Here is a 12,858-nt window from a genome sequence, read left to right on the forward strand (position 1 = left end):
CAGGTTAGTATAACACAGCAAGAAGGGATCCTAAACATTGTGCGCAGCAAGTGTAAAGGTCTGGAAGAAGAGATGGCTGGTATCAAAAACAAGACAACCAGCCCAAAATGGAGTCACTTATGCCAAGTCCCACATCACCAAACTGAGACTCAGCTTCGGTACAGTTTCAGTTCTCTCAGGAATGGAGTCTTAAATCAGGAATCACCTGATCAGCACCAGTTAGATAATTTGCCCTATCGACCTTGCCACCCCTTAAAAGAAAGTAACAAATCACCCCCTTTTTGCCTACTATATCTTCCTTGTTGCTGTTTTCCTTCTGGCTATAAAAGTACTTCCTTTTGTACAACACCTTGGAGCGCCGTTCTATCTGCTAGATAGGATGCTACCTGATTCTAATCGATTTTTGCTCAAATGAACTTAAAAAATTAATATGCCTGTTAACACTGGCATAAATACACAACTGGAAGGCATTTGGGACTGCTGGAGCACTGAGACCAGGGGCAAGTGGTCAAGCATGAGAGGTTGGCAAGGCCCAGACTGAGCACTACTTGTAAGCCATGTAAAGGAATTTGAACTTCATCCTAAGAGCGATAGGACACCACTCAGTAAGTTTGGACACAACTGTTACGCAATCAGATTTGCAGTTCAGAAAACTCCCTCCAGCTGCTGTGTATATGAAGAAGCGATGGCGCATCCAGACTGCCACTGCAATTTGAGGAGTGAAATAAAATGGGATGAGGGAGAGACAGAAACAGACAGACAAACACCCCCCCCCACACACACACACACACACACTGCAGTTATCCTCTCCTTGCTCAAAAGGCCAAAGTTTCTTAAGTTTGAAAGTTGCCAACCTATGGATTAAATGGAACTCTGGGAAGCGGGCATTGTCTTTTATCTCTGTAGCTGACTCACTTTGACCGGAAACACACTTGCTCGTCAGTCACTCTGCAGCTATTGTCCCAACACCTTATAGTGCCTAACACCAGGCTCAACTACTGTAAGCTTTCAAAATAGAATAAGTCAAATAATAACCATATGACTAAGTCAGCAACAGGAACATATGTGGGGGTGAGTAGAAGAGCAATATCACATGTGTGTTATTTTTTTTATTGTGATTACCAGAAACTTCAAGTCCTCCAAAGCATGAATGGACAGAGAAAGAGAAAACTCTTATTATTGTTTTTAATTTGGCAGTGCATAGGGGCAAGCAAGTCTTCAGAAGACCTGAATCGAAATTCCAGAACTGGTGTTAAGTAGCTGCATGATTTGGGCAAATGTTGAGCCTCAGCCTCAGTTATCTCATCTGTAAAAGGAGAGAGTAGAACTAGATGACTCCCTAGGGCATATAATATTCCACAAGTTTTGTAAAGAGCAAAGATGATGCCACTGATGAGTGAACCGTGTCTCTCTATGCATGTGTCTCTGAGTCTTTCATTCCTTGTTTCTCCTCTGTAGTCAAGTCAGCCACTTTAAAACTTATAATGCCAATGATCCCTTTAAGACCATATGTTGGAATATTTTGTCTCTCCCTCAGTTTGCATTTTTCAGATGCCTCTGTATGCTTTGGTTGCTACCTCTCTTCTTTACTTTTGCAATACTGACTGAAACTTTTTATGCTTAAGTTTCCTATAAGTATTTAGCCCTATATGTTCCCTCTCCCTCTTTTTCTTTCTCTTTGTTGCTTCCTCTCTTCCATCAGCTCATTCCTTCCTAGTTCTCCTTTACCCACTCCCACTCCCCATCTCAGATTCCTCCTATTTCTTTGATCTGTTATGACCCCTACAGGCATTGTTTGGTGCTGCCATTGGTGCACTAGGCAGAAGACAAAAACACAAAATGGATGTTAGTTATAGGCATGCCTACTTATTTACTAGAAGACTATAGTTCTGTCTGAAGCCATCCCACACAACCCATAGAGCATTTACATGCTGAAGGCCCCCTCCTTGCTCCTTTCTCTCACACAGAGACCATGTGGGTAGGCTCTAGTGTCATCCCATTCCAGAATGGGCTTTGTGGGGGTCCAGCTACCAAATTACCTTCCATTCAATCTGACAAGTATTTATTGAGCACCTACTGTGTGCCTAGCGCTCAGCAAGTTCCTCTAGGGACTCCTGGGGTCTCCAAACAATATAGCCTAATCCTGCCACAGCAGGAACTCAACATTATTGCACTAGCTTTGTTCTGAAGGCTAGGCTGTGCCGAGATTACAGCCCGAGACTTCATTCAACTCCTTTGGCTTGGAAATGAGGCTGGATTTTCAACAAAAGTAGGGAGTTGAATCAGCCTGAGGCTTTAATTCTAGGCATATTCTCATTGAAATTTTGGAGTTACCTTGTATACATCAGAAGGGTACAATTCATTGCTTACCTTCCGCAGAAGGTTCCTCTTGGGAGATTCTTAGCATTTCCAAGATGTCATGAAAGCCATAATCTGTCACTTTTAGTACAAAACGCCCATCTACCACACAGTTCCTAGACTTCAGCCTCCCATGAGCAAACTCTCTGTGGTGCAAGTACTTCATGCCCTGCAGATGATACAAACAGGATTTAGGTAGCAACTTATTATTTTGTGCTTTCAGAGCCACTTTCTGAGATTGTTAATGCATGAGCTATTATGATCCAGAATTCAGCTTTTCTCTCTTATATACAGGCAAATCAAAACTTTGTCAACAGAATCATTTCCACATCCCCTCTAGCTCTAAAATGTTATGCCCCGATGAAGAATACTATCTTGTGTGTAAAGAGAATTTTGTTATTGGAAGATTTATTAAAATTGTAAACACAGAATGGACCCATGCATATGTAATTGCCAAGTATTTGAAGATTCTGAGTTTTCTCAAGAAAGATCTAGCACAATTCTTATCCATAATGGGCAGAAATAGAAATTGGTACAGCCTTTTCAGTGGGCACTTTGGCAATGGCTATCAAAATTGAAAGTATGCAGGCCCTGTGATCTAGAAATTCTACTCCTCCTCCAAAGAAACGTTTGCACATGTGCACAAGGAGACATATACAATAATGTTCATTGCAGCCCTGTTTTATAACATTATGCAATTGAAATACAATAAATATCTATCAAGATGGAATAATACAAAGTGCAGTTCATTCAAAATGGAATATTTTGCAGCAGTTAATATTTTGCATCAAGTGGCTCCATCACTAAGCCATAAAGTAAAGAAAGAGTAAGTTGCAAGACTATGTCACAGTATGTATTTTTGAAATCAAAATCTATAATGTATGTAAATATATATGAAATGAACTGCAAAGCTAATCACTCAGTTGCTAGCAGTGGTTGATTTTGGGGGAGGAAATGAAAGACGATTGAGTCAATGTCAGTATTTTCCCCATATACTTATATAGTTTGATTTTTTAATTGGATGATTCATTTTTATAATTAAAAATGGGCAATACAAAAGAATGTAAAACACTACTGATCTCTGCAGCTTGCTTGGCAAGCTTATATGCATTCAATGTGATTTACCTAGATTCTATCAGATGGGTTTAATCATTCACATATAAATACATCCATATGCTATTCTAGTCATCTCAGAACTGTTTATGCTTAGCCCTTTTAAGTATTTGCCTCTATTTTGCAGCCTGACACCCTTTTGTATCTGTATGTTTTACATCTAAGCCCTTGGAAAGTTTGCAGTCTCCAGTACTTCCAGAGTCTACAGTAGGCGAGATTTCTCCCAGGTGGGTCTAATGTTTGGGTTCCATTCCTCATGGACCTTGGAGGACAGTCATTTATAGGTTTCTTCCATAACTCATGGGACCCAACTTAAAGGAGAATAGAAAGAGTACTAGAATAGGAATCAGGAGATTTGGATTCTATTATGAGCTCTGCTACTTAATAATTGACTGATAAACATTTGTTGAACACCTACCATGTGTCACAGACTCTATATGACATAGTGTACCTCATTTAACTTCTCTAAGTCTCTATAAGAGGATGTTAATCACACTTATTTTATGGAGACTTAGAATGAGATAATGTCTATAGAATAATTTGTAAAATGTTAGGTCACAAGACAAAGGTAGGTCAAGACTGACCAATATGCAGTAAGCTCAGTTATCCAAATCAGCCTCTCTAAAAGTACACATAGACACAATTTGCGTATCATTCCAGGGAGTTCATGGACTCCTCTGCAGTCCATCCAGGAACCCATGTAAGAACCCCTTGGCTGTGAATAGGCTTTTGCCTCTGATAGAACCAGTGGCCTTTTGGATTTCTAGTCATGCTGAGTTACACACTGACATTTGTGGTACACAAAAACCCATCACCTAGTTCAAGGCTGAGCTATATTTTAGAAAGTGAAAACCAGGAGATTGGACTAAGTAAATATGGGTATGAGCACTTTCGCACATCTAGAAAGGATACAATGGGATACAATCAAGGGTTATCTAAAGCAGAGTGCTCGATGGCATCAGGAAAAATATATGTGGCCCTCAATTTGGTGGGGAGAAGTGAGAGAAGTAAATCCCTTCTATATTTTACCTTTAACAGATACTGACAAAATAATTGAGAAGGGGTGAGGACAGACCCTGGAAAGAAAGGTAGAGGAGACATCATCACAATGATCTCGGGAAAATAAAACATCCCCAAACATTTAATTTCTAATCTATAGGAAACACACAAGATCTCCACAGTCTTCCCATTAACCTTGATGAGATCCAGCAGGAGTGATGATTTAAACATCCAGTCCAGCTTCACATCCTGATTTGTCAGTATGTCTTCTAGGCTCCTTCTAGAACAGAATTCTGTCACAATGGCAAATATCCCCGAATCATAAAAGAAACCCAATAAAGGGTTGACATTCTCATGACGCAGGTCCTTCATCTGGAAATGGAAAGAGATGGGAGAGTCATGGCTGTCCTGTCTCATTTGGGAACCAGGATTTAGGGCACATACTCTTCTCCATACCCTTCCATGATTGGTAGCTGTGGTTGGCAGCATTTTGGCCCCATATTCTCCAAACCCCTAGGGTTACTCCTATAATTGTGTCATTATACAGCAAAAGAGAGATGATCAGAGTAGGCTTAATCTAATCACACAGGCCCTTAAAAACAGAAAGGAGGTAAGAGGAAGAGGAATCAACCCTCCATTGTTGGCTTTGAAGATGAAGGAAAGGGACTATAAACCAAGGACTGAACACAACCTCTAGAAGTTGGCAATGGCACTCAGCTGACAACCCCTAAGGAAATGTGGATTTCAGTCCTGCAACAGGATAGAGCTAAATTCTGTTGACAATCTGATTAAGCCTGGAAGTGGTTTCCCTCACACTCCAGATAAGAGACCAGCACAACTGATACCTTGACTTCAACCTTGTGTGAGGCTAAGCAGAAGGCACAACTGAGCCCACTTAGACTTCTCATCTACAGAACTGTGAGATAAAAAGTAGGTGTTCTTTTAAACCTAAGTTTTCGCCAATTTGTCTTGGTGGTGATGGAAAACAAATGCATTGTTTGGGGAGATTTCAGAGAGGGATCTCTCTCACCATATTGTAAATGAATGCTGAAGCTGGGACCTTCTTCCTAATCCTTGGGGAATTTTTGGAGTGGAGCTCGAGCTCAGTGACCTAGGAGGACTAGCAATAGTTAATGCAGGAAAAGGTGAAATAGCTTGTCTTTCTGTGAATGTTTATCCACCCAGCATCTATTATGTACATATCAGGTCAAACCCCTATACACTTTGTTTCAGAAGAAACATCTCGAATCTTGACATTTAACCTATGCAGTCATTCATTTTTCCACAAATGTGAGAAGCATTTAGTGTGTGCACACAATGCCCAAGGCACTGGATAGCATGCTAGAGACGCAGAGAAAGAAAATGATATCTCTGTCCTCAAAGGACTCACATTCAAAGGAGTGATAGGCAAGGAAACTGACAACTGTATTTCACCATGAAATGTGTTCTGATGGAAGAGGGTAGGAAATGCTGGGGGAGCTGAGATGGTGAGTATCTAAGTCACCCTGGGTCACTTAAGAGTGTATCCCTGAGGAGGTAATATATGGACTGTCATGAAGGCAAGTGAGAATTGACCAGGTGAAGATGACATGGTGAGGGAAGGGGGCGGAAAGTGAGGACATATTATGTTGAAGAAACTGCAAAAGGTTTAGGGTAGCCAGAACAGAGTATAAGGGAAAGATTATTAGATACTTAGCTAGAGAGATAGAGAGGAGCCATAGCCTGTGCAAATTTGAGAATCCTGCAGTGGAATTTGAAATGTCTACTATGGGTACTCAATAATTGTTACTTATTATTACTTTCTAATGGAGGATGAGAAAGACAGGAGCCCTATGATCACTTTCAGATTTCTATTTGTATTCCTGGGTGGATGGTGGTATTACACATCAATATAGAGAATTAGGGATGATATTGGTGGTGTCCAGCAGCTCTGAATAATGGTTGATAGCTCACAGGTCCTCCATATTTGAGAAAATTGTCCTAGAGTCCAAGCCAAAGAGGAGCCACCTTGATAGGTTAGCTCCCACACACAGGCTTCAGCCAATAATTGACTAACTGAGGATGGTACAAAATTCCAACTCCTTAGTCTGAAGGTGGAACTCGTGGCACAACTTGTGCTCCAGCATTTCTCCCAGGAGATCATAATGAAGCTAGTTTCTAGCTGAGATCACTATTTGCTGAACTTTTACTTTTGCCCTATCCAGCTTCCATCACTCCCTTTCTCTTGAGAGCATTCTGTCAATGAGTAATTTGAACAAGAATCTCTATCCCAGGCTTAGCTTTAAGCCTTGGCAAACAGTCACAAATAATAGATGGGAAAGCAAATTTTGGTGGTGGGGAAGACTGATTAATTCAGTTTGGGACATATTAAGAATCATCGCCTGTGGGACATCAAGGTGGAACCATTCCAAAGACAGTTGGATATTCAGGGTTTGGAGCTGAGGAAATAAGCCTGATATGGACAAATAGATTTGGGAATTGTAATCATGTAAATGATAGATTAAATTAATGGGAGTGAATGAGATAACCCAAAGAGGGCATATACAATAAAAAGAGAATAGAGAAATATCAACGTTTAAAGCAATAGGAATCTATTTCAAGATATTTAAGCAGAGGAGTGACAAGACCAGAATCAATTTAGAAAGGACCACTCTGACTGCAATGTGAAGAAAAGATCTGAGATTGGTAAAAAAAGATTTGAGATATGGGTAGAGTAGTTAAAATACAATTGCCAGAGGTTACCAGGGGTTAGTGGGGAAGGAGGTTTAAAAGATGGGGAAATGAAGACCAGCCTGCCCAAAGATTTTTTTTTTTAAAGCTCCTCTTGCTGCACTTTTTTTTTTTTTAAGATTTATTTATTTATTTATACAAGCACTGGGTACAGTCAGAAGCGCGGGAGGGTGAGAGAATTCACCAGAGCCAGAGCGGGGAGCAGAGCAGGCAGAAGGACCGAAGTACACTGCTGAGGGTAGCAGTGGGCAGCAGGAGAGGTCTGCGCACCATGCGGGACCCTCCTCCGGTGGCCAGGGAGCAGCCGGGGATCGAACTGGTGCTGCAGAGGCTGCGGGCAGCTTCGCAAGCCAGCACTCAACCACTGCACCACCGGGGAGGCCCTGCCCAAAGATTTTAAAATGAGGGCAGAAAAAATAATTTGTTCATGAAAACAAAACCATGTTTCACAAAATACCAAATTGAAAATAGAGGTTCCTTCTGGAGAGGTTGAGGGAAGCCAAGACTGGAGCTAGAGATCCACAGGGGGGTTGGCCTCTTCTGTCAAATCTGTCAAGTTTTGGTTTTAAAAGGAAAATGTATTCCTATGTACTTGTGTATTTAAAAATTAATTTTAGGGCCTCCCCGGTGGCGCAGCGGTTGAGGGCAGGGTTGCGAAGCTGCCCGCGGCCTCTGCCGTGCCGGTTCGATCCCCGGCTGCTCCCCGGCCACCGGAGGAGGGTCCCACATGGCGTGCAGACCTCTCCTGCTGCCCGCTGCTCCCCTCAGCAGTGTACTTCGGTCCTTCTGCCTGCTCCCCGCTCTGGCTCTGGTGAATTCTCTCACCCTCCCGCGCTTCTGACTGTACCCAGTGCTTGTATAAACAAAACAAACAAATAAATAAATAAATAAACATGCCTCTATTAAAAAAAATAAAAAAATAAAAATAAAAATTAATTTTAAAATAAACTAACAAAAGTCCTTAACAGAAAAAAAAATAAAATAAAATGAGGCCAGAGAAGTGGAGAAAAGCCTATTGAGAACAAAATTATGAATACCACAGAAAGAATTTCAGGAAAGTGAGGTAAATCCCAGAAACAATCTCAGAAAATGTGATCAATAACTCAGAGGTCAGATAAGATGAAGTCAAAGAATTACCTGCTGAATTTTACCATTAAGAAGTTGTTAAACCGGGCCTCCCCGGTGGCGCAGCGATTGAGCGCTGGGTTGCGAAGCTACCCACAGCCTCTGCAGCGCCGGTTCGATCCCCGGCTGCTCCCCGGCCACCCCGAGGAGGGTCCCACATGGCGCAGACCTCTCCTGCCGCCCGCTGCTCCCCTCAGCAGTGTACTTCGGTCCTTCTGCCTGCTCTGCTCCCTGCTCTGGCTCTGGTGAATTCTCTCACCCTCCCGCGCTTCTGACTGTACCCAGTGCTTGTATAAATAAATAAATAAATAAATCTTAAAAAAAAAAAAAGAAGTTGTTAAACCTCTGTATGCAAACAAGTGCAACAATCTGGATGAGATGGACAGATTCTTAAGCTAATAAACAGTGGCACCTGGGTATCTGGGAGGTGGCCCATCCATGTATGGGCCAAACCACAAAATGAAAACAATTTAGAAATGAAAAAAAAAAAAGCAATTGTTAATTCCCCAAAATTACCCTACGGATATGTTTACATGGATATACAAAGATAAATATATGTATGTTTAGAGTTGTAGCAGTGTGCATGAATAGGAATGGGCAGATCTCAGATATATTTTGGAATTATAAATCACATGACTTGTGAATAAGGGAAAGAATAAAATCAAGGATTATTCAATTTTGAGCATTAAGAGTATGGTGGGTCATTTATTGATATGGGGTACACTGACTTTGAAAATGAGCCTACATCTCCAACAGCTTGATCCAAGTTGAGATAAATTATTCCTGATGGGAATGCTAGATACTGAGCACCAAAGCTGCCTTCTAAGCATAATAGCCAGGCACCCATGATACTTCTCCTAGTCTGAAACAACCTGAACCAGCTAAGGCAGGCATGGAAATTCAGCCTACACATAGAAACATGGCCACTTTCTTCTAAGTGTTCATTGCATTGTACTGTCTCTTATGGACCAAGTAGCCAAAACTGCTGGGCTCTAAAAATCTGTTGGAAAATAACAGAGTGGCCATATAGAGACTGCTAACCATTCAACATAAACTAGTCATTTACCTTTGTTTATTGGGAAAACAAGTAGTCCACATTTTCCAGTCTCTGTTGTAGCTAAGTGTAGTCATATAACTGAATTCAGCAATGGAATGTAATAGAAAATGGTATGTATCATTTTTTAGGTTAAAGATTTTACAAGGTTGCAGTCTCATTTCTACAGATGAATTTAAATGGTGACAAGGGCCTAGAAATGGCAAAGCCATAAGATGTCCATAGCCTCAGCCCCTGAATCACCATATTTGAAGACAGTCACCTGCCAACCAATAATACCTAACTTGTACCATTATTTTGGTGAGAATTAAATTTCTATTATGTTTGAGACATTAATTTGGGAGGAGGGAAGGTCTATTTGTTATACCATCTAGTATTATACTAGTAACCCTAATGGAAACGGTTCAGGTCTAGATTTTTCCCTAGATCTTATAGTCATGTGTCCTCAGCTCCAAATGTTAGAGAATATCCCATGTAGGATTCAGGTAGATAGCTACACACAGTCATGTCTTACTGATATTCTGGGCAAACCCAGGAAGTAGAAAATGGAACACAGGCTTTAGCAAGATGGCCATCTGAACATGTATAGGATAAACTTGTACTTTACCCTTTCTATAATATCTCCCTCACTGGTTATGATCAACTGTTCAAGAGTTGAATGTGTCCTGTCTCCCAAGTTTTTGATTACTTCAATATCTGACATGAAACCTTTAAGCATACAACTACCAGAGACACCTGCTCCTGATTCAAGCATTGGCTTAAAGTAATCTTTAGGAGGTCTTCATCCTCTTGAAAATGTTCCTGGGACATTCTATCAGGAGAATTATCCCCACTTGCACAACAGATATAAAACCATCTTAGTGGTGGGTATGGATCTTTATGGAAATATAGTTCTCCACGTCAATGCCTGTCCCTAACTATATAGCCATTGCTCCCTACTTTGACAATAAGATTTTTTTACTTCCATGGACTAAATGGCTACTCATATCTCTTCCTTATATTTAATTTTGTTTTCTTTTCTTTTAGATTTCAACACTTCCTATTCTTCTATCAATATATTCACTCTCTATGACCCAAAGGCCAATGGTCACATAGAACATATTAACCAGGTACTAATGGAAGATTTGTGATATTGTATTTACCACCAGTAGTACTTCATCAATTTAGCAAACATGTATTGAGTACCTTCCTATATGTTTGGAACTGACTAAGCTACGTGTTGATGACAAGTGTTGAAAAAAATATTATATGGTCTCTGACCTCTTATTTTAAGCAAATAATCACATAAATAAATGCAAACTTGAATCTCTGATAAGTCCTATTAAGTAGAGATACACAGCATGAGTATATATAATTGGGGCTTTGAACATTCAGAGAGGCTGGGGAAGGGTTCCTGGGAAGTGACTGTTGAGCTGGGCGTTAAAAGATAAAGCTAAAATAGATCCTGCATTTACAACAACATAGACGGACCTAGAGGGAATTATGCTTAGTGAAATAATCCAACCATCGAAAGACAACTACCATATGATTTCTTTCTTTTTCTATAACCCTTTAAAAATGTAAACACACAAACACACACTCCTAGCTCCCAGGCTGTAGACCATGGGACAGATTTGACCTATAGGCCAGAGTCTGCTGACCCCCATTCTATATCATGAAATAATCATTCAATATTCAGGAAACTGAAACTGTAATTTAAAATCTTCACACAAAGGAAAAAGCAATAGGAATCTATTTCAAGATATTTAAGCAGAGGAGTGACAAGACCAGAATCAATTTAGAAAGGACCACTCTGACTGCAATGTGAAGAAAAGATCTGAGATTGGTAAAAAAAAAGATTTGAGATATGGGTAGAGTAGTTAAAATACAATTGCCAGAGGTTACCAAGGGTTAGTGGGGAGGGAGGTATGAATAGGTGGAACACAGAAAATTTTTAGGACATTGAAATTGTTCTGTACGTTACTGTAATGATGCATATGTCTTTATACATTTGTGAAAACCCATAGAATATACAACACCAAGAATCAACCCTATCTTTTTAAAAAAAGATTTATTTTTATTTATTTATGCCTACAAGAACTGGGTATAGGCCAGAGTAGCAGGGGCGGGAGGATTCACCAGAGACCGAGTAGGGAGCAGAACAGGTGGATCTACTGAAATACACTGCTGAGGGGAGCAGCAGGCAAGACAGGAAAGGTCTGCTTGCACCATATGCAGGTGAGCTCCCTGGCTGGGGATCAAATTCAGGCTGTAGCAGCAATAGCATGATAGTCCTGAGACTTAACCCCTACACCACCAGCAAGGCCCAAGAGTCAACCCTATCTAATGTAAACTATAGACTTTGGCTAACAATAATGTGTCAGTGTATGTTTATAAGTTGTAGCAAATATGAAACCTTGTTAGGAATGTTGATAATGGGGAAAGCTGGGGGATGGTGGGGGGAGTAGAAGGTATATGGCAACTCTCTAATTTTTGCTCAATTTGCTAGGACCCTAAAACTGCATTTAAAAATTCGTTTTTAAAAACAATTGCAGTATTACAATTGGGAGATGATAGTGGCTTAGACCAGGATGGTAATAATAAAAATAGAGAAAGAGAAGGATTTTTGAATATTAAGGAAAATGAAGTATTGAAGTATGGGTGTAGAAAGTGAATTAACCAGTGACATATACTGGACTTAAAGGACAGTATTAAGGGACATTTTAGGATGAGAAACACAAATTTATAGTAGAAATAATATACTTTAATACAGGACTTTCTACTACAACACTTGGCTGTTGAAGTGTTAGAGGTTTGCTTAGAAAGTCCAACCATAAAGACAGAAATAAGAATGTGTTCAAATATTCAGTTATGGAGACTAAGATGGACAAGAGAAAAATAAAAGAAGGACTTTGGGTTAGAGAAAGAAGAGATCAATAGTCTAAAAGAACTGATGTAGTAAATAGAGGGACCATTGGAAAAAAGGGAGGCAATAGTGACAGTAAGATGTCTGAATCTATGATCTGGAGGTGAAGCATTTTCAGTTGCAAGTACTGATTATGACCAAACCCAACTTATAATGGTCACAGTGGGTGTACCAGTGCAATGGAAGAGAAGATGATTAGATATAATTCAAGAAGATACTAAGTAGTCAAGGTATTGGATGTCTGTATGGACATCAATGACACCAACATAATTTTGGAGCAGAGGTTTTGGAGTTGAGAGGAAGACCATGAGCCAGATCCCAAAATGTTCAATAAATCAGGAGTTAACGCGATGAATAGATGACAGTACAGGTGGGAGAGACGATAAAACAGCAAAGTGACATTGGCTTCAAAAACATGTGTGTGTCAACACTAATGATAAAGGACTGATCACAAAAATCTGCAAAGAGCTGATGAGACTCAGCAACAACAAAGAAATAATCCAGTCAAAAAATGGGTGGAAGAGCTAAAAAGAAACTTCTCTGAAGAGGAAATGCAAATGGCCAACAGACATAT

The 12,858-nt window shown here is 40.3% G+C and overlaps 1 protein-coding gene across 1 annotated transcript in view; it reads right to left on the minus strand.

The window, feature by feature from the left end:
• GUCY2F (guanylate cyclase 2F, retinal) overlaps positions 1-12,858 on the minus strand; it is a gene marked incomplete at both ends in the record, with an annotated part of 89,814 nt that overhangs the window by 29,853 nt on the left and 47,103 nt on the right. Inside the window, 2 exons of the mRNA XM_084258079.1 lie at positions 2,371-2,527; positions 4,666-4,842. Coding sequence (XP_084114205.1) covers positions 2,371-2,527; positions 4,666-4,842 — 334 coding nt within the window. The remainder of the gene's footprint in view (positions 1-2,370; positions 2,528-4,665; positions 4,843-12,858) is intronic.

Source organism: Talpa europaea (genome assembly GCF_964194135.1).
Source record: "Talpa europaea genome assembly, chromosome: X".
In the NCBI taxonomy this organism is placed as follows: domain Eukaryota; kingdom Metazoa; phylum Chordata; class Mammalia; order Eulipotyphla; family Talpidae; genus Talpa; species Talpa europaea.